Source organism: Rhinoraja longicauda, chromosome 9 (genome assembly GCF_053455715.1).
Source record: "Rhinoraja longicauda isolate Sanriku21f chromosome 9, sRhiLon1.1, whole genome shotgun sequence".
Taxonomy (NCBI): domain Eukaryota; kingdom Metazoa; phylum Chordata; class Chondrichthyes; order Rajiformes; family Arhynchobatidae; genus Rhinoraja; species Rhinoraja longicauda.
The window spans coordinates 17309331-17332498 of record NC_135961.1 but is presented as its reverse complement, the minus strand read 5'-3'; the positions used below and the strand labels follow the sequence as shown (position 1 = coordinate 17332498).

At 43.2% G+C, this 23168-nt stretch overlaps 1 protein-coding gene across 7 annotated transcripts in view; it reads left to right on the top strand.

Moving 5' to 3' along the window:
* angel2 (angel homolog 2 (Drosophila)) overlaps window positions 1-23168 on the top strand; it is a 46036-nt gene that overhangs the window by 5552 nt on the left and 17316 nt on the right. For all 7 annotated transcript variants that reach the window (XM_078404881.1, XM_078404882.1, XM_078404888.1 and 4 more), the window contains 2 exons: window positions 1580-2082; window positions 6445-6698. In XM_078404881.1, coding sequence (XP_078261007.1) covers window positions 1580-2082; window positions 6445-6698 — 757 coding nt within the window. The remainder of the gene's footprint in view (window positions 1-1579; window positions 2083-6444; window positions 6699-23168) is intronic.

Here is a 23168-nt window from a genome sequence, read left to right as displayed (position 1 = left end):
TATAGGCATTGTGACGCAACATGCTTCTGGGTTTATGATTATGTTCCATACCTTTTCCGTTCAAAATTCACGCCTTTTAATTACAGTGCAACTTTGTGGAGATCACTAGTTAAGCTCAATGAATACAATAGAAACTACAGCTATTTCCTTTTGAACCCTGGGAGGACTGTTCTGGTAAATTGAAGAAGGGTCTCGACCCGAAACGTCACCCATTCCCTCTCTCCCAAGATACTGCCTGACCCGCTGAGTTACTCTAGCTTTTTGTGTCTATCTTTGATTTAAACCAGCATCTGCATTTTTTTTTCCCTACTGATCCAGTAAATTGATAGGTTGTCTTGGATTTTAAAAATAGCAACAGCCTGTATCAACCCAAAGATGTTGATTGGTTATCTAAAATGTATGTTTTAATAAAGTGCGAAAATGGGCAAAATTTATTTTTACTTTGCTTTTTTTAGAGTTTTCCTAAATCATCGTATGCAAAAATGCTCTGTGTTCTGATATGTTGCGCTTGGCAGCCCTCGTGCAGTCTGTAGCACAGTTCTAAGGAGAAATGTGCAGGAAGAATTTAAAACAACCAAATGATTAGCCTTTCTGCATTTTGCTCATCAATTGCTATTAAGGCTAACTCCAAGAAGAATTTTCAAACAAACTTGTAGATACTTTCGAGCAAATTGTAGAAATGTGTCCCAAATTGCTAAATAAACTGCATAAGTGTACCCCTGCAACTGCAGCTCTCCCTACACCATCTCTCTTACTTCACATCCAGGGACCCGAACAGTCTTTCCAGGTGAGACCGAAGTTCCCATGCACCTCTTTCAACCTCTACTGCATTTGGTGCTCCCAATGTGGCCTCCTTTGCATCGCATGACAAGGCGTAGACAAGGCCAAAACATGCACTCATTCGGCTAAGGCCTGTTGGCACTCTAGATTGCAAACCATTTTAACACCCCTTCCCATGCTGACTTTTGTCATTGGCTTTTTCCATTGCGCGAGTAAGGCTACATGCAAAGTGGAAGAATAGCACCTCATTCATCTTGGATAGCCTACATTCCAATGATATAAACATTGAATACCCCTCTCTTTCTGTTGCCCCCATCCCAGAGGACAAACATTTCTCCCACTATCTTGTCATCCCACTCCACCATACGCTGGCTCCCATCCATAAGCCCCATATTTCCCTTTTGCCCCCCCCCCCCCTTCTCTTTTCCCTCTTGCTGTCACATTCCACCCCTATCCCTCCCTCCCTCTGGCTTTACATTTCAAATATCCTCTTGTTTCCTTATGTAACACACCTTTGTCTCCTTTCCATCTGTAACCTTTGTCACTTACTCCACCCATCTACCAATAAACCCTTCCATCTGTCGCAACCTAGCACTCACCAGGCTCTGCCCCATCCCACCTCTTCTCCAGCTTCCTGGTCGTGATATGGTCTGTGTTTTATTAACATAACCACTCCTCCCAAACAATGCGGGGATTACCTGTAGTCACATTTTAAATATACTTTAAAAACATTGTCTGTATTATAGGTAGAAATAAATTGCACTGCGCTTTGTGATAACGAAATATTTGCTTTTTCTAGCCACCACATGATTGCTCGTCATCTACAGAACTTCGGCAGGAGCAATATTGTCCACTTATCAGCTCCTCATTGGTCTCATCACATTCCAAACTTCTATCCTCGTTGGATGTCAGGTTCTCAATGGATAATTAATCCATATGGTTTTGGAAGTTTTCGCCCCTTCCATTGGACTCCATCTTTCTACTGGAATCCTTCTTCCCATCAGAGACCACCATTGTCCTTTTATGGTGATTCTTGGACAAGGGGTGGATACGCACCACCATCGTCTAATTTTTACACAAGTCGATCATCAGGTTGCTGTATGGAGGCAAATATAGATGCACCTCAAAGTAAACGAAGAAAGTGTGATCCAGCAAATAAGGAGGAACTTGACCTTGTAAAATCAAATGAAACAAATCATGCAGCACAGTACAAAACTGACTCTGTTGCTCCTCATGGCATGGAATTGGAAAACTTGTGTTGCTCCAACATAGCCGAAGGTCAAGAAACTGGAGCTATCAAAGGTAAAAATAATTTTTCGCTTGATGCTATTATAATCAGTGTTAGTGTAAATACTTCTCTATGACAATGGTGCATCTCCACATATGTCTAATCTTATGAGGGATGCATGCTTTTAACATCGATGGTTGAAGGTGAAATTTTAATGCCATTCTGTTCTACAATCAAAATTGGATAGGAACTCATTGGCAGATGGTTCATGGAATCGAGATTATATAGAAATGTTTTTTGTTTTGGAGAATGGGATTTTTTTTAATGAAAGGAAAGTAATGATCTGGAAGTCATTGCTTGCAAGAATGGTGTAAACAATGTCAACGAAGGCTTTCTGAAGGGAGTTTAAAATAGGCATTTGAGGGAATGGGCAGTGTAACAGGACTGAGAATAATTTCACAAGAATCAAGAGGAGACCAGATTTACTACTCTGTTTCTATAATCATTGCATTACATTTCTTGCAATCTCTCTCCATTTGCGATTGATTGCCCATATATAGTTTAAACTAAACTAAAAATAATGGAATAGCTAGTTTGGGGAATAATAAACTACATGCTGTCTTTACATATTTTCTTATTGTGCAACAGCAGCTCTGACTGCCCTTCTACCCAGGCATTGGTATTTCTTTTTCTCCACCCTAAATAATTCTATTTATTGATCTTCTGAGCCAAGATTCATTCCCATCACCGTCCAAATGTCATACTAATTTTCAGAACCGCACCCATTTTCCACTCTGCCAGTATATAATGTCAATTACCATGGTATATTCAATTCACACTTTTTGTATAATTAGCCTTGTACTCCAAAACACTTAATTCGCTTTTCTGCGATTTTACACAGTAGCATGACAAATGTTTCAGTGAACCCAGTAAGTTTAAAGTGGGTATGGGAAATATGGCCTTGGAAATTTCAGTTGAGTCTGGAAAAATAGAACGGGGCAATTTAAAAATGAGGGTGAGAACAGAATTGGATGAGTTGCAAGGAGCACAGGAACCAGATGAGCCATAATGAACAGTGGAAACCAGGTCCACGTGAGCCATAATGAACTGGAAACCAGGCCCAGGTGAGCTGCACAGAAGTTTGGAAACCAGGCCCCAGGATAGCTGCCAGGGAGGTGGCACGCACTACCCAATGAGTCAGATGCTAAAACATTGTCTTTGGCATTTCTGTCACCAGCACATCATCATCTTACATTTCTGTCACCTGCCATGTGATCCCACCACCAGTCACATCCTCCCATCTCCACCCCTTTCTGCTTTCCCAGAGACCTCTCCCTCTACACTCTTCCCTTCCCACCCAAACCAACCACTCCCCAGGTACTTTCCCCTGCAACCACAGGAGATGTAACACTGACCCTTGTCTCCATCCAGTGACCCCAGCAGTCCTTCCATGTGAGACAGGGGTTCAAGTGCACATCCTAAAAGAAGTATTCATGGAATAGGATTTAGCTAAACCTGGCAAATGGCTGACATTTCGTAGCCCTGATATATTCCCTGCCACCTAGATTGTTCTTGCTTGTTTCTTTGTCTTATTCTGGCATCTGATAGCTAAATAAATGAATCAAAAGTTTTCCATATTGACTCATAATTTGGAGAATCATCCAAGAATGTGGTGGAAGGACACCACCCAATATTGGCAAATTCTACAGATCTAATTATATCTTGTTTTTCTTAAGATCAACTACCTTGTCATGTAAGGCACTACACGTGAAGAGTTATAAGCTCTGTTTAGAAATATAAAGGAATGGCTTTCAGCTGCCCTAGAATGAACATAATTGAAACTTGATTTACATGCTTCAATATCCTAAGTAATTAATAAAAATGCATGTCAAATAAATTAAAGACGAAAATTGCCACAGTTTCAAAGCAAAATTGCAGATCTTTCACCACCGTTGGTGGAATTAAAGGATGGGATGAAATAAATTACTTAAACATGAATAATATTATAGAAAACAAAAACCCAATGGTTCAATGGGACTTTATTGTCATGTACACCTATGAACAGTGAAATTCCCCTTTTGCGTACTGTTCCCTGACAGTCTTACTATACATTAGGCACAATCCTACTTGGTATAAGAGTAAGGTTGTAGACAAAGACTCGCCACATTTTAGGCACCATCTTGTATCCTTCAAATCCAATTTTTTTTTAAATGTTAGAAATTTAGTTTGGCCATATAGCCCCATTGTCCTGGCAGCGATACTGGGTCAGAGTTGAATGGGTTGACTTGGCCATGGGATGTCTCTACCACTGCTACTGGCCGTGTCCGCTCCACGCACTCACTCACTTGGAGCGATGCCCAATCTAATGGAGTCCCAGGCTGCTGCAGGGGCTCCAGCAGCCCAATTGGGTGACTGACCACTCTTGATGCCCTCTCGACATCGGCCTGTGAATACGCCATCACTTGCCTCCGGTCATCACTCAGCCTCAATGCCCCAGGGCGCCTCCCGTAGCTGACCCAGAATGTCGCCTTCGGTGTGGGAGGTAAGTCTCCAGCCCACTCACCGTCATCGATCTTTTTTCCGGTTACCGCCATCTTGAAGGGCCCAAAAGTACTAGAGAAGCTAGGCAGATTGGGCAGCATCTCTGGAGGACATGGATAGGTGTCATTTCAGGTTGGGACCCTTCTTCAGATTGATTGTACTACGTGAAAGAAAGATGAAAAAAAGGTGGGGATGGAACAAAACCTGGCAGGTGATGGGTGGATACAGGTGAGGGGGTTTGATTGGCCAATGAATAGATGCTCAAGATGAAAAGGAGACAAAAGGGTGTAAGCTAGGGATAGGAGTAAAATGTGAAGCCAGAAGAGATGGAAGGGGAAATAGGACTGGGAAATGGGACAAATAGGTGTGCACCCATACCTTTGGGTTGTAAGCTACCCAAGCGGAATATGAGGTGCTGATCCTCCAGTTTGCGTGTGGCCTCGCTGTGGCAATGGAGGAGCCGAAGACAGATAGCTGGGTATGGGAAGGGGAGTTAAAATGATTAGCAACGGGAGATCCAGCAGGCCTAGGCGGATGGAATTATATTTGGGTCAGGTAAAAACCTTTGAAGTTTTAAACAGACTATTTTATATTTAATGCAATGAGAATGGAAAGTTAATGCTGACGAGATGGACAAGGATATGTACACTAAAATCTTGCACATGTTTAAATTCATGGAGAAATGAAGCTTGCATTGAGGTACTCACTGTCACTAGTAAAAGAAAGTCATGTGGCAGTCAGGAAACTCACTGCCAACCCCATTTTATGTTTTGTTTTCAACTTTCACTTGCAGTTGGGGATTCATAGATTTTATTTGCTCTCTATATCCTAATTGCCAAAGTCTGTGACGTACTCCCTGCTTCCATAAGTTGCAGTACAGATAGTTGATGATGAAAGTAAAGCATCCAAGCTAATCACTTCTACACTTAAAGAACCGTAACCTTTTAGGCTATAGAGCAAAGCTGGAAAGTAAGATTAACCTAAATATTCAATGACATTCAAAACAAAAATGCAGATTCTGGAAATTTGAAATAAAAACAGAAAATGCTAAAAGCACTCAGCAGGTCAGGCCAAATCTGGAAAGAGAAACAATGAATGTTTCAGGAACCTGAGCCTTCATCAGAACCGTGAAAGAGAGCAAAACAAGTGTTTTCTCATCCTGCTTCCTGTAAAGACTCCATTCTATTTTGCACACAGCTCATCCTTCTAATCTTCCTCATCTGCTTGTGTTCTGGTGCTAAGACATTCCATACATGTGGCTCTGAAATGTTTTTCTTCCTGAACTATAGGTTCCCCACGTCAATAATGGACAATGCTCTCAACTGCATCTCTATTTCCTACACCTCTATGCTCTTTTTCTGGACAGGGCAAGAACAGAGTAGTTCTTCTATCTCATCATCCTTGACATTCAACCGATTATCCTTGATCCACACAGAAGTGTGCAAACACATACCTCCAGGTTAAGGGACAATTTCTCCCCAGCTGTTATCAGCAGGGGAATGAATAGAGGGCTTCTGATTTTTTTTTCTCTGCAACCTTTGCTACACAGAAGGCGCTCTGCTCCTAAGCTTTTGTTAGTATATTCCATAGCTGCCAGCTAGGACATATGTGTTCATTGCCTCACATAGCAGGGCTTTCCCTCTTTACTCTGCAGGTAGTAACATGCACTTGGCCTTCACTATCCATTCGAATGTGTCTAAAGCCACGTTAATTATGTGAAGTATTTAAACTTTTACAGATTATGAAGTATGGCAAAATAGGAGCATTATTAATTGTGGTTATTAAGGTACAATGTCAATTGATATCTCATTAAAATATAACCAAGTGACACTGCTGTGTAATTATGCTGTGACATACATACCTTTTTGATTTTCACATGTGTAATCTCTTTCCAGTAGGGGCAGTACATAGAACATGGGAGGATGCTACATCATTGTACAAGAGCAGCCATGGTACGAGTGAATCAAACGAAACCTCCGATGGAAAACAAAGGGAAGCTTTTGATTTTTCTGTTCTGTCGTATAATATTCTGGCACAGGATTTATTGGAGGACAACAGTCACTTGTATAGACATTGCAGTCAACCATTATTGCAGTGGGGATTCCGGTTACCTAACATCCTTAAGGAGCTGAAACAGATGGATGCAGATGTAAGTAGTCCAATTAAGTTCATACCTGTGCATCTTCCGAGTGATTCAATGTGTGAATGCATTTCATGGTATACGACACAGTCCAGTAAATTCCTAATGTTAGTCTCAACTAAGCCATCAGGGGGCAGGGTTCTTGCTCATCATTGCTTGTTCGCTTGTACTGAAAAATTTGTTTGAAAAAGACACGGATTTTAACCATTCATCATTTTATGTTTTAATATATTGAAACTCACACTTGCGAAAATAGCTATTTGGGCAAGTTGGACTCTTGTTATATCTGTTATATAAAGTTAGTTATATCTGAATTAAGGGGAGAAAAGATGAAGTGAAAATTAAGTGTTGAGCATTTGATAATGTGCCGTGTAAAAGGTGCTTCGCAAGATACGAGGCCCGGTATAGGAGGTGGTGTGCTATCCTGGATTGAAGACTAGTTTAGTTTTGAGACACAGCGTGGAATCTGGCCCTTCAGCCCACTGAGTTTGCACCCACAAACGACCACCCAGACCACCCAGTTCCATATTATCCCAGTTTCTCATCCTACACACTCGGGGCAATTCACAGAAGCCAATTAGCCTGCATGTCTTTGGAATATGGGAGGAAACCGGGAAAAAACATGCGGTTACCCGGAGAACATACAAACTCCATCCAGACAGCCCCCATAGTCAGTATCAAACTAGTTATGATACATTTTTGCTCCTTATTCATCATCTATATTAATGACTTGGAATGAAAAGTATTAAAGTTTGCCGATGACACCAAAATGATTGCATGATGCGGTTAAGAGATTTGAATTCTGCGACAGGAAATAGATCTATTGAGTGAGTAGGCAAAATCTTAATAAACAATGGTTACTGTAGGAATCTGTGTGGTGGTGCAATTGGCAAGGAAATCTATAACTGACTTATCTAAGCGAGGAGAGATTGCAAATGTTTGAAGTATAGAGGGACCTCGGGGCATGAACCACAAAGATTGGGTGCAGGTGCAACAAATAGAAAGGCATAGGGCCTTTATAACAGGTATAACAGGTATAACAGAGCTTTATTTGTCGTTCGGTACCGAAGTACCGAACGAAACTACATAGCAGTCATAGAAAAAGAAAAAAAAGAAAGAAAGAAGAAAAAAAAAAGAACACAAGACACATAACCCCAACACAAACGTCCATCACAGTGACTCCAAACACCCCCTCACTGTGATGGAGGCAACAAAACTTCCACTCTCTTCCCCACGCCCACGGAGAGACAGCTCGTCCCCGACCGACCCGCACAGTCCCCGCACCGGGCGCTGAAACGTCTCGCGGCCGAACCGGGCAATGAAAGGCCCGCGACCAAGCCTTGCGCAGCTAAGTCCCGTGGTCGAGCCGCACCGGGCGATGTTAAGCCCCGCAGCCGAGCCGCACCAGCGATGAAAAGCCCCGCAGCCGAGCTGCACCGGGCGATGTTAAGCCCCGCAGCCGAGCTGCACCGGGCGATGTTAAGCCCCGCAGCCGAGCTGCACCGGGCACTGTTAAGTCCCGCGGCCGAGCCGCACCGGGCACTGTTAAGTCCGCAGCCGAGCTGCACCGGGCACTGTTAAGTCCGCAGCCGAGCTGCACCGGGCACTGTTAAGTCCGCAGCCGAGCTGCACCGGGCACTGTTAAGTCCGCAGCCGAGCTGCACCGGGCACTGTTAAGTCCAGCGGCCAAGCCGCACCGGGTGATGTAAAGTCCAGCGGCCGAGCCGCAGCGGGCGATGTTAGGCCCCGCAGCCGAGCCGCACCCCGCGCCGTGAGGAAGAGAAAAGTTCTCCCCCCCACACCCACCCACCCACACCACCACCCCCTCCCACACATACACAACCGAAAAAAAATATATAAAAACCATCCCAACACCGACACACAACAAAAAAAGGGGGAAAAAAGACGGACAGACTGCTAGTCAGCCGCTGCCGTTAGGCGCCGCCACGTGAGAAGGTTGAAGTGTGGTAAGTGTACAGGGTGTTGGTGAGGCTGCATCTGTAGTAGAATATAAAGGTTTGGTTCCCCATTTGTAAGAAAGTGTATGTTAGTATTTGAGGCAGTTCATAAAAGCTGACAAGTGGAATGAGAGCGCTGACATATCATGAACGACTCAACAAGTTAGACGAGTATTTGTTAGAGTTTGGAAGAATGAGCGGTGATCTTATTCAAAAGTAGATGATCCTAAGGGGACAGAACTAGATAAATGTTGAGGCGATTCCACACGTGGGAGAAACAAGAAGGGGTAAAGGTTGCAAGATAATTGGGATGTCATTTAAAACTGAGGAGCATAGGAATTTCTACTCGCAGAGTAGTGAGTCTGAGATTCTCTACTTCTGGGGTATTTTGGAAGTTGGATGAATGGAGGGATTTTAATACATTTTTGAAAGATTGGAAAGTTGAAGGCTATGTGGAACTGGCACAGAAGCGAGTAGAGGCCGGGTTTAGATTTTTTTAGATTTATAGATACAGCGCAGAAACAGGCCCTTCGGCCCAGCGGGTCCGCGCCACCCAGCGATCCCTGCACACTAACACTATCCTACACCCACTAAGGACTATTTTAACATTTGCCCAGCCAATTAACCTACATACCTGTACGTCTTTGGAGTGTGGGAGGAAACCGAAGATCTCGGAGAAAACCCACGCAGGTCACGGGGAGAACGTACAAATTCCGTACAGACAGCGCCCGTAGTCAGGATCGAACCTGAGTCTCCGGCGCTACATTCGTTGTAAGGCAGCAACTCTACCGCTGCGCCACCGTGCCGTGATCAAACCTGTTGGGCGAAGGAGAGAAGCATTGGGGTGGAATGGAATGGAATACTTTATTATCACATGTGACAAGGCGCAGTGAAATTCTTTGCTTGTATTCCCAATGTATACACATCGCCGCCACCAACGGCGCTAACAGTTACAAAGCACGCCGGCTCCTCCTTTTGGTGCAGAAATTGCCAGGCTATCGCAACTCTTGGATTTTTTTTATTTGATGTCATTCTTAAGTGCGTCATGTCCTCTTAATCTAAATTTTATTCCATTATGTAAACCAACCTCTTTTCCTCCCCCATTGATTCCATCTATACTTTGCGCTGCCTCCAGAAAGCAGCCAACATAATCGAGGACCACTCGATTCCCTCTTAACCCCTCTTCCGCCACCGGGTAGAAGATAAAGAAGCTTGAAAGCAGGTTTTACCAGATCCAGTTCCTTCCTCGCTGTCAGACTCTTAAGCAGACCTCCTACATGCCAAGGATGAATTCCCGATCTTACCCGTTGCAGCCCTTGCACTTTTTAATCTGCACTTTCTCTTCAGCTGTAACTCTGACAACTGCATTGGTGTAAGAAAATAACTGCAGATGCCGGAACAAAACGAAGGTATTTATTCACAAAATGCTGGAGTAACTCAGCGGGTCAGGCAGCATCTCAGGAGAGAAGGAATGGGCGACGTTTCGGGTCGAGACCTTTCTTCAGACTGATGTCAGGGGGGCGGGATAAAGGAAGGATATAGGTGGAGACAGGAAGACAGTGGGAGATTGGGGAGGGGAAGAGAGGGACAGAGGAACTATCTAAAGTTGCATTGGTGTTGTTTCCTGCACATGCAGAATTCCTCCATTTCAACGACTTTGCCTCTGACTTCAACGCTGACCTTAAGTTCACTTGGACCATTTCCAACATCTCTCCCTTTTCTTCATCTCTCTCTCCTTATTTATTCCTCTAATATATACCTTTTAAAATCTACTAATACTTAGAATTCTGCATTCTGTTTATTTTCTGCACTCTTTTGCACTCCCTTGTATCCTGATCTATGGTATGATTTGCCTGGGTAGCAGGCAGAACAAAGTTTTTCCACTATCTTGGTTTACATGAAAATAAAAACAAAAAATCAGGTCATAGCTGCTCTACCTCCAATACAATTTACTCCACAATTCCAAAAATCTAATCATCTGTTTTTGATATTTCCAGTAATGTACACGAGAACATTTTAAAACACTAAATACACCAAGGCTTCTGTGGGGCATTGTTATGGCACAGAAGGGCAGGATGACTACCATGTGTTCTCTGCCAGCACCAGATGCACAAACCTGGGAGTCACTTTATCTGACATGGAATATTTTGTTCCCAACCTACTCTATCTAGTGCCATTCCCCAACTCATTTTCTGCTACATCGACGACTGTATTGGTGATGTTTCCTGCGCCCGCATAATTCAATAATTTCAGCCGTTTCCCACCCTGCCCTCAAATTCGCTTGGACCATTTCCAACATCTCCTTTCCCTTTCTTGATATCTGTCCCCTTATTTATTCCTCTAAATTATTCCTTTAAAATCACCTCACATTAAAAATTTTCATCGCCAGTCTGCTCTCAAAGACTGCATACAATTTTCAATACATTTGTTCCATAAAGATTGAATTGGCTAACAATTTTCTCCTCACCTTCAGTAGTGGCTATTTAAAAAGTGCCCTCCTAGAGTGTTTCCTTCTTTGCTGGAAATACACACAAAACCTGAAGAGAAAACGTAGGGGTTTTTTTTGCTGGTACTCTGCTGCCAATAATGCATTGTTGCTAAATTAAGATCACATTTTGGAGACGAGAGGCAAGCATAATAAAAAAAAATTAATCACTGGATATCAAACATATCAAATATTAATCATCTGGAATGGCTTTGGTGCTTCCGATGTGCACAGACAATACAATGGTTTCAAGCTGGTTTGTTTAGTTAAGAATATGCTGTATGTTTTTGTTAGGGAGAGTCATCCAATTTAATTGAAGAACATTTGCATTTTAGACAGTTGGCTTTAAGTGTGAAAAGTGCAACAATCACATGAAATGAAACCCAGAAATCTGCTGGAGTTCAAGAAAGATCTTGCATGCTAGATTGGCTCATGGGCACCAATTTCTGCTATGCTTCCAAATGTTTGCTCTTTGTGAATGTCTGTTGTGCTATACCTCCTCTTTCTTTATTTGTCTTATTGTTTTTCTTTTTTTTTTTACTTTGACCTAGGTCTCTCTTGTCACCTATGCCTATCTGCACCTTTCTCATTCATCTGTAAAATCAATTCACCAAACATATAAGTTAGGTGAAGGAGTAGGCCACTCCACCTCTCAAGACTTCTCTACCATTTAGTCAGATCATGGCTGATGTAATTGTAACTTCAGAATCAGAATAAATTTATTGGCCAAGTATGTAGACATACAAGAAAATTAAACATGCCAAAATAAAGCACCAGAGTAAAAAGAGGCTACAGACATTTGGCTGTTGAGTAGAGCTACTGTTCGTGGGAAGAAGCTGTTTTTATATCTGGCTGTGGCGGCTTTGACAGTCCGGAGTCGCCTTCCAGAGGGAAGTGCTTCAAAGAGTTTGTGGCCAGGGTGAGAGGGGTCAGAGATGATCGATGCGAGGAAGGTTGCAGCCAACAACCTTCTTGGCTAATCGAACGATGCGCTGCAGCCTCTGGATGTCATGCTTGGTGGCTGAGACCATGATGTAACACTGTAAATTTCCCCGGTGTGGGACAAATAAAGGAATATATATGGAGCATGTGAGGACAGACACTATAATGGCAGTATAAAACTGGACCATCATTGCCTGTGGCAGGTTGTGTTTCCTCAGCTGCCAGAGGAAGTACATCCTCTGGTGGGTCTTTTTGACTGTGGAGTCGATGGTGGCCTCCCATTTAAGGTCCCTAGAGATGATGGTTCCGAGGAATCTAAATGACTCCAAAGTTGTGACTGTGGTGTTGTTTATGGTGAGTGGTGGGGGGGGGGGGAGCTCTCCTAAAGTCTGCAATCAATTCTGCTGTCTTAAGAGCATTGAGCTTCAGGTTGTTGTGATGGTACCAGGACGCCAGCTGTCACTTCCCCTCTGTAGGCAGATTCCTCCCCATCCTGGATCAGTCCAATCAGGGTTGTGTCATCCGCAAACGAGAAGCTTAACAGTGGAGTCTGTGGAGGTGGTTGCTGTAGAGAGAGTAAAGGAGAGGGGAGAGTACGCAGCCTTGTGGTCCTCCTATGCTGAGGGTCAGTGGGTCCGTCCGAGATGTAGACTGGAGTCAGGCTGTAAGTGGGTGTGAAATGCTGATTGGGGAGGAGTGGGTGAGGAAGGGCCCAGTCTTTGCAAACTGGAGTCAGGCTGTAAGTAGGTGTGAAGTGGTGATTGGGGAGTAGTGGCTGGGGGTCCGGTCCGGGACGTCACTCTCTACTCTCATTACCTGGTCAGCGAGTTGCGTTTGTGCCTCGCGTACGCAGGCCGGGGGGGTGGGGGGGTGTAAACCCCAGCGAGAATAAAAGAGGTAAATTCCCTCGGAGAATAAAAGGGTTAGCAATTTATAAAAAATGATTCCAGATTAGGAGAACAGAAGTTAGACAGTAGCGTGATGTCACTGCACCAGCCTTGGTTCGTATAGAGGCATATTCCACCGCCTCTTGATTCCCCCGCTGCCTCCGCTTCCCAGTCCGCTGCGTGTAGTGGAAAGCCAGTCAGTTGCAGCGCATTGTCTGGGGTCGACTCGCTCAGCCAGGTCTCGGTGAAGCACAGGGCAGCGGCTCGAGAGAAGTCTTTGTTTGTTTGGCACAGGAGTTGCATTTCATCCACTTTGTTGCTGAGAGAACGTAGATCTGCAAGGAATATATTCGGGGGAGGTGTTGCCGGAGTCGGACGAGTGCTCCAGAGCGTTTCCCACGGGTCCTCCTACGTCTCACGGCCTTGGACATAACCGCAGCCCCGCCAAGTATGTCCAAATAATCCAGCGAGTGAGAGGAATCCGGAACAATGTTTGGAGGAACCGAATGTCTGATGTTAATGAGTTCCTTTCTCATGAAAGTAATCTTTGTGAGATTTCCGTAGACGACACAAATGAACAAACACAGACAAAACAGCAAGGAGCGGTACACCTTGGCAGCCGACGTCAGTGCCATCTTGGAATGAAGCACAGTGGCACAGCAGTAGAGTTGCTATCTAACAGCGCCAGTGACTCGGATTTGATCCTCACGTTGGGTGCTATCTGTACAGAGTTTACACGTTTACCCCGTGACAGCTAAGGTTTTATCCACGTGCTCCAGTTTCCTCCCACATTCCAAAGACCTGTAGGTGTGTAGGTTAATTGGTTTGTGTAAAATGTCCCTAGTGTGTTGGATAGTATTAGTGTACGGGTGATTGATGGTCAACATGGACTTGGTGGGCCGACAGGCCTGTTTCCACACTGTATCAATAGACAATAGGTGCAGGAGGAGGACATTTGGCCCTTCGAGCCAGCACCGCCATTCAATGTGATCATGGCTGATCATTCTCAATCAGTGCCCCGTTCCTGCCTTCTCCCCATACCCCCTGACTCCGCTATCCTTAAGAGCCCTATCTAGCTCTCTCTTGAATGCATTCAGAGAATTGGCCTCCACTGCCTTCTGAGGCAGAGAATTCCACAGATTCACAACTGTCTGACTGAAAAAGGTTTTCCTCATCTTAGTTCTAAATGGCCTACCCCTTATTCTTAAACTGTGGCCCCTTGTTCTGGACTGCCCCAACATTGGGAACATGTTTCCTGCCTCTAACGTGTCCAACCCCTTAATAATCTTATACGTTTTGATAAGATCCCCTCTCATCCTTCTAAATTCCAGTGTATACAACCCTAGTCGCTCCAGTCTTTCAACATATGACAGTCCTGCCATTCCGGGAATTAACCTATTATCACTGAACTAAATTAAACTAAACTCTATTCCCGACTTCCCAGATTAAACTTTCACTCAATTCCTTAGCAGGTATCTATTGACCTCTACCGTAAAAAATATCAAAGACAGATTCCATCAGCCTTTGAGGCAGTGTCCCAGAAGGTGGCCTCTAATTCAAGTTTCTCACACAAGGGAAACAAAGGAAACATACCCCTCCTCCCATCAATCCTGTCAAGACTCCCTGAGATCTCAGATGTTTCAATGTGATAAAACAACTCGAAATGCTCCACCTGCATGTTTAGTTTTTAGTTTAGAGATACAGCGCGGAAACAGGCCCTTCGACCCACCGAGTCCGCACCGACCAACGATTCCCGCACATTAACACTATCCTGCACACACAAGGGACAATTTACATTTTATACCAAACCAATTAACCTTCAAACCTGTAAGTTTTTGGAGTGTGGGAGGAAACCGAAGATCCCGGGAAAAACTCGCGCGGTCACGGGGAGAACGCACAAACTCCGTACAGGCAGCACCCGTGGTCAGGATCGAACCTGGATCTCTGACGCTGTAAACGGTGTAAGGCAGCAACTCCACCACTGCGGCACCGTTGGCAAAATCAGAGAAATAGTAACATCAGAAAAATATATAAGACATTACGATAAGTGTCCAAAAAATTCCCTCGGCTGACAAGGAGGCATTAGGCAGGATTTCCAGAGTTTGGGGCTCAGAACTTAACCTTGATCACCAATGACCAAGTGAATGAGGTTGGGGATCTCGAGAGGCTGGAAATAAAGGAATTTAATTTGCATAGTGTGATAGGGATGGTGGCAGTTGCAGATAGACACAAAATGATGGAGTAACTCAGAGAAGGAATGGGTGACGTTTTGGGTCGAGACCCTTCTTGCAGTTGCAGAGATGGGATAAAGCCACTGAGTTTAAAACAAAATTGAAATCGTTAAATGTAAAACATTGCTAGCCTGAAAATTGGTATAAAACTCTCTCTTTTTTCCTTCCCCCTAAACCTTTCCTAAGATTCTGTCCTGCTAACCCCCACTGCTGTTAAATCAAAATGTCTATAGGACTTCATTGTTGCCCCAATGTGACTCTGGGCCATGTGTATCTCGGAATGGCTGAGACAGTTGGCAGTAATTTAAAAGAACATTGGCACGATATAAGACATGAGTAGCTTGCTAAAGAGAAAAGCATTCAACCATCAGGAGAAAGTGAGGCAAGTGGCAGAATGTGGTAGAAATGTTGTCACTTTGAAATTGCTTAACTTGAGAGAAAAATGTGAATTGAAAAGGGCACATAAACCCTGTAAAAAGTAAACTATCATTAAAATTCATATGAAATTCTTCAAAACAGCCAGAAGAAAGATTTATATGACATAAAACTGCAACAATCGTTTTTGCTTCCCATCAGCACCCATTTACCATTTGTGCCTGCACCTCCAATTTTCCTGGCCCTGTGCTTGGCCAGAACCAAGTGTTGCATAATCTTGGCATTCTGCTGCAATTATTTGCAATAACTCTGATTTTTTTTCCTACATCTGCTTGTGTGTGCCTGCTCTCTTGTTTTCAGTCTTCCTCTCTATCAAAGTTTCTCTCCCTCCTTACCCTTCTTGAATGACCATAAAAATGTCAATTTAAATATTTCATAAGATCTTAATGCTTTTGCAGGTTATGCTGTAGGTTTTTAAACATTCCCCTTAAGATAGTCTATTTTTCTTGACTATCCAAAAGTCTTTTTGATGAATCGCCCAATGCATAACAAGTAGCCTGTTGTGCATTAGTGCTGAGCATTGAAATGCGTATCAAGAACTAAACTGCTGGAGGGACTCGGCGGGCGGGGCTCAACGAGCAGCATAATAATAATAATCATTTTTATTTGTCATATGTAGGTTGGCACAGGGTCAACGGTACAATGAAATGTATTTGACAAGACAACGGGTCACCTCAGCAGTAATATTCCAAGGATAAGTAAGATTTAAAAATGACATTAGTAAGGTAAAAAGACAATATTAAAAATAGTTAAAAAGACAATATTAAAAAATAATCAACGTATATGATTTGAAATGTGTTTATGAGTTCAGAAGCCTGATGGTAGAAACTGTTCTTAAGTCTGGTGGTACGTGCAGCCATACTCCTGTATCGTCTGCCTGATGGTAACAAGGAGAACAGCCTGCGTGCTGAGTGGCTGTGGTCCTTGATGATGCTGCGTGCCTTCCGCAGGCACCGCCGGTAGAAAATGTCCTGAATGGCCGGGAGACCGTTGCCAGTGATGTGCTGTGCCGTCTTCACCACTCTCTGTGGTGATTTGTGGCTGTGGGCCGAACAGTTCCCGTACCAGACTGTAATACAGCCCGTCAGCAGGCTCTCCATCAGGGTGGGGGAGGAATTTGCCATGTTTCAGCTCGACCCTACTTCAGGATTGAGTGCGGAGATGAAAGAAGGCAGTTATGTAGAGGAGAGGGTGGGTGTAATAGGTGATCAGTGGACCGATGAGGGGTGAAGGGCAGGTGAACCATGCGTATGTTCTTTGAATATCTTCTGCCAATTATTTGACAGTTGATCATATTGTAACTAGCTGGCATAAATTTTCAACAAGGGTTTTCTGCCGGCATTGTAGAAACCTATAACTTCTCACAATACACGTGTGCATGGATGAAATGCATCATCCTTTGTCCCTTAAAGCATAGTGCAGTTTTATGGTTTGGGCTTCAGGTGGCAGTGTTGTACCTCAGATTCATTTATATCAGAATTATCGAAATTGCTTCCTTTCCGCTCCCTCTACATGGATTGTAGATCCTTTTGAAAAGGAGCCATGATTTTTCATTAAACCACTGATTTATGCTAATCGTGTAGGATGCTGATGACAGGGTATCTTTCTTTATTGCCAAGTGTTCTTCATGCATGGTCATGTATAATAAAGCAAATTTGACTCGCTAATGCAAATAAAAACCATATGTGCATGGTATTGTTAATTGCTTGCACAAAAAAGTTACAGGGCAACTTGGTTGATTCCAGTTGACAGCATCCATATTGGGTGGTGGTCTGAAATTGATTGATTGAAAGATACAGCGTGGAAAGAGGCCCTTTGGCCCACAGAATCTATGCCAACTGTCAATCACCTGTTCACACTAGTTCCATGTTATGCCACTGTGACATCCACTCCCTACACACTAGGGACAATTTACACGGGCCAATTAACCTACAAACCTGCATACCTTTAGGATGTATGGGTAAGCCATAACATCTGGAGGAAACCTATGCAAAAACCTTAAGGGGAAATGTACAAACACCACACAGGCACAACAGAGGTTGGGATCGAATCCAGGTCTTTGGGCCTGTGAGGTGGCAATTCTACCAGTAGCGCTACTGTGCTGCACGTTTCCCAAAGTGATGAAAGATGCTGCTTCTCTGCAGGAACACGTATCTGAATAGTTCACAATATGGATTCCAAGTCAAAATGGGTCCCAAGGATCCCATCTAAGGAAGTCTAAGTCTAGAAGTATATAAAATTATGAGGCATGTATAGGATAGACAGTCAGAACCTTTCTCCCAGCATGGAAATATCAAATGCTAGATTGCATAGCTTTAAGGTGAGAGGGGCAGTTTAAAGGAGATGTATGGGTTAAGTTTTTCACACAGAGGGTGGCGAGTGTCTGGAACAGGCTGCTAGGGGAGGTAATGGAGGCACAGTCCATCTGTAGTAATTGGTAACCACTCATAGTGAAGAAGTTTCTCAAATTCTTTATTGTACGTATTAACTTGATCGTGAGTGGCAACACCTTCTCTGTCCTGTGCATGATTTCATAAAGTAAAAGACCCCATTAAGTCGCATTATCAGTCCTTTTCCGGACTTGTTTGCAAATTATTATTTCCCTATAGTGAAATTATCCTTTCAATTTTGCATTTTCTCCACTCCTTCCAAATCATCTTGAAATTTGGAAACAAGAACTGATTGTTTTTGAAAAGCCTAACATTAAATAATGCACATGAAGAATATTAATAAAATTGTTGAATGTAATCTTGCACAAAATGTAATTTTTTTTTGGTTGGCAGGTGCTGTTAGGCATATAAAATTATATTATGCTTGATCCTTTTTCATAAAATGGACTAGATTAAACATTGGGGGTTTTTTACATTGTAATTGAAGTTTGTGAAATCTAAAAAAATATTTTGCTCCCACTATTCCTAACATCCTGAATCTGTCCCGGTTTTTCTTTCATCTTCCCTCAATGGTGCCATGTTGTCACATTTTTAGGGAAACGATTTGTGGAAGTTAATGCGGGGTTGGTATTCTTCCAGAAGATTTGTATAATTAACTTGTCTTGCATAATCCATTGCTTTGACAAATAGAGCAAAACAATACTTTCCTCCCTTCCTCTGTCCTGAAACATCAACTACTTCAAGTTGTAGTTAAAAGCCTATTATGAAAAAGGGCTCTCAGTACAAATGGAATTGTCTTAATTTGGGGTATTTTTTGGTGATTGCATGGCTACTTTTATCCTGGATACTGTCAAGCTTCTTGAACCATGTTAGTACTACAATCATCCAGTTCATGATTGAAAGGCTTAGAAATGCCAGAGTATGAATCGTACCTTTGACCTGCTGTTGTAGTACCTAGGTGGCTGGTCTAATTGAATATCTGGTCAACGTTAACTTCCAAGAAGTTAACCCTGGAGACACAGTAATTGCAATGCCAATGAATATCAGATGTAAGTGATTAGACACTTTATTTGGCAATAGTCACTCATTTGGCTAAATATGCACTTCAGGAGAATTTTTTTGTCTCCACAATGTGTGGAGTGTATTGAGATATCTTAATTCCCTTGATGGCCACTTAGCTATGGGGTTATGATCTTTGTCTGTCCCATGAAACTATTTTGTAGGGTCACTGTGAGCCAAGACAATATTTTTGTGCCTTAGTCTTCTGTATTCAATTTCTTTCCATGTAATGTAGTGAAATTCAGGTCTCTCCTACAGCTGTAATCAATAAAATGTTGTACTCCCAACTCAAACGTACTAAATCTGCCAAAATCTGTTTGCAGAAGTTTGTGCAAGCTTGGCAAAACCATGCACAATTGACGTATCTCCCTAAAATTAAAACTGACCATACTTTGATTAACAGGATAAAACCTATGCATCCATCCACTTGTGTGTCTTGAGACTCAGCTCAAAAACTTTGTGTTTAAGATTCAGTCATTTTGGAGCTTTTTGGCTAGTTTATAGGGTCTGGTGGTTGTGGCTATTGGGGGTTGGGAGGAGGGGTAGGTGAGGAATCCTGCAGGTGGAGAGAGTGAAGTCAGGCCATTATGCCTAAGTCAACCTTCATCAGAACTGGTTTATCAGACCAAATCTCTGCATATGCATTGGTTGTACAAAAATGATTTATAATGGCATGGCATTTTTACCTTGAAAAATGTTGCCAAGGATCCCAGAAAACTTAATTGAACAAAAGAAAAAGGTAGTTAAAACCTTGGTCATATCACACAGATCGCACAGAAGGTCAGGATTGCACCCAGGTAAATATGAAACAAATGTCTTAAAATAAGTAGTAAGGATAGTTTACTCGAAGTGTTTCAGAAAAGGGAGGTCAAGAACTAAGATGTCTAAAGTGAAGTAAAGTGTCTTAGAAATATTAAAAGCCAGAGTTGGAGGCTTGAATTTCTTTCAGAGCTGGAGATGGTGACATAGATACAGAGAGACATGGCCTAGTAGGGATTTTAAAAAATAGGATTTTAAAATCAAACCATGGAATCAATTTTATATAGAAAACTTAAGGCTTAGTTAATGAATGGGATGGTGCCGTTTAGGAATGTGTGAAACCAAGCTTGCAATTCAACTTGGTTGGTGGAAGACAGCCAGAGGAAAATTGGAATAATTGATTGTGAAGGTGGGAAAGTCATGGACATAGCTTTCAGCAGCAGATCTTACAGAAGCCAAGTATATAGAGTTGTAAGGAGAGATAGAGGTAAAGAAAATAATGAAATAGAGTTGGGGGTTGCCGACTTACATTCAGAAACTGATGCCCTGTGTTGGAATCATATTGCTAATAAACACCAATTTAGATGAGAGTACTAAAGGTGGACCTTCCAAGACTCCCATCGGTGAAGGAACCTATTACAGGGGATTCTTGGTAGTGATAGGGATCGCAGTGTCAGTAAATCTCCCCAGAGAAGGAAACTTCTTCCAGATCTTTTATCAAGTGTGCATCTCTGAAAGGTACATTCCTGTAAACTAAGATCAGAACAATATGATCCATGATTCAACCGATGGGTTGAAATGCCAGAATATGTTAATGAAATGGAACATTAATCACCTGTTTACACTAGTTCAATGCTACCCTGCTTTCTCATGTACTCCCAACCCATTGGGCCGATTTTATAGAGGCCAATTAAGCTACAGACCCGTACAGGGAGAAGAAGGAATGACCAGAATGGAAAGTTTTTAATTAGCTTGGCTGCTTTTCTGAGGCATTATGAAGTATAAATGGAGTACAGATGCTCCTCGACTTACGATGCTTTGACTTAATGATATTTTGATTTTACAATGGTGCAGAAGCGATACACATTCAGTAGAAACCGTACTTTGAATTTTGTTCTTTGCGCGATATACATTTTCTACTTACGATGGGTTTATCAGAACGTAACCCCATCATAAGTCGAGGAGCACCTTTAGATCATGTGGAGTCTGGTTTGTGTGACGGACTGGGTAACACCATAACTTTCTGCAATTTCTTGCGATCTTCGGCAAAGCAGTTCCCAAACTAAGCCATTCTGCATCCCAACGGCATGCTTTCTGTGGTGCTTAAGTAAGAATCATTGGAGGCACATCAAATTTTCTCATTCTCCTGAGTAAGTAGAAGAATTAGTGCCTTCTTGGCTGTCACTTCAATGTGGTTGGTCCACGACAGATTGTTGTTAATATTAACGTTAAGGAACTTGAAGCTTTCACTATTTCCATTTTGGCTTCATTGATGCTGATTGAGGCAAACACTCCAACACGCTTCCTGAAGTCAATAACTCGTTCTTTCGTCTTGTTGACATTAAGGGAGAGGTTGTTGTCCTGATTAGTTATAGTTTCAATTCTTGAGGGAATAGATAGGGTGAGTGCACAATTTTTGTTTTTCCCAAGGTAGGATAATCAAGAACTAGAAGGCATAGGTATGAGGTGAGAGTGGAAAGATTTAATAAGAATCTGCAAGGCAACGTTTTTCACATACCTGGTGTGGATATATGGATAAGGCTGCCAGGGTAAGTAGTTGAGGCAGACAAAATAACATTTAAACAACATTTGGTTGGGTACATGGATAGAATAAGTTTAGAGGGTTATCAGCCAAACAAAGGCAAATAGGACTACGTTAGATGGGGGTTCTATGTGGCATGTTTCTGTACTGTGTGACACCGACACTCAACCTGTGACCATCTCCTGAGGTCTGCTATCCATAAACCATCAATCTCTTGGCCAAACCTAGTGATGACAACTGTTACTCGAATGAATGAATAAGTTTATTGGCCAAGTATGTGCATATACAAGGAATGTGCCTTGGTGCTCCGCTCACAAATGACAACACAAACATACAGTTAACAATTAAGAATAAAGCATAAACACATCAAAACAATAAGGATACAACGTTACGGTCTAAACATATGGGTGAAAATAAACCAGAACAAAAAAGAGACTACAGACTTTAGTTATTGAGTAGAACTGCTACTCGTGGAAAAAAAGCTGTTTTTATGTCTGGCTGTGGCTGCTTTGACAGTTCGGAGTCGCCTTCCAGGGGGAAGTGCTTCAAAGATTTTGTGGCCAGGGTGAGAGGGGTCAGAGATGACCTTGGCCGCTCGCTTCCTGGCCCTTGCGGTGTACAGTTCGTCAATGGGGGGGGGGAGGTTGCAGCCAACAACCTTCTCAGCTGAGCGAACGATCTGTTGAAGCCTTCAGATGTCGTGCTTGGTGGCTGAGCCAAACCAGACCATGATGGAGAAGGTGAGGACAGACTCAATGATGGCAGTATGGAATTGGACCATCATTGCCTGTGGCAGATTGTGTTTCTTCAGTTGCCGCAGGAAGTACATCCTCTGTTGGGTCTTTTTGACTGTGGAGTCGATGGTGGCCCCCCATTTAAGGTCCCTGATCATAGTTCCAAGGAACTTAAATGACTCCACAGATGTGACTGTGGTGCTGTTGATGGTGAGTGGGGGAGGGGGAGCTCTTCAAAAGTCTACAAGTCATAAGAGCATTGAGCTCCAGGTTGTTGCGATGGCACCAGGACGCCAGCTGTGTCACTTCCCCTCTGTAGGCAGATTCCTCCCCATCCTGGATCAGTCCAATCAGGGTAGTGTCATCCACAAACTTGAGGAGCTTGACAAAGGAATCTGGAGGTGCAGTCGTTGGTGTAGAGAGAGTAAAGGAGAGGGGAGAGTACGCAGCCTTGCGGTGCTCCTATGCTGAGGGTCTGTGGGTCCGAGATGTGCTTTCCCAGCCTCACATGCTGCTTGTCTGTCAGGAAGTTGATGATCCATTGACAGAGGGGTTCAGGCACAGTCAGCTGGGAGAGTTTGTAGTGTAATAGCTCTGGCACAATGGTGTTAAAAGCAGAGCTAAAGTCCACAAACAGAATCCTGGCATAGGTCCCCTTGTGGTCTAGGTGCTGGAGGATGAAGTGCAGGCCTAGATTGACTGCGTCATCCACCGATCTATTGGCCCTATATGCAAACTGCAGGGGGTCCAGCAGGGGGTTTGTGATGTTTTTCAGCTGGGCCAGCACGTCTTTCAGAGGTCGTCATGACTACAGAGGTCAGTGCGACAGGCCTGTAG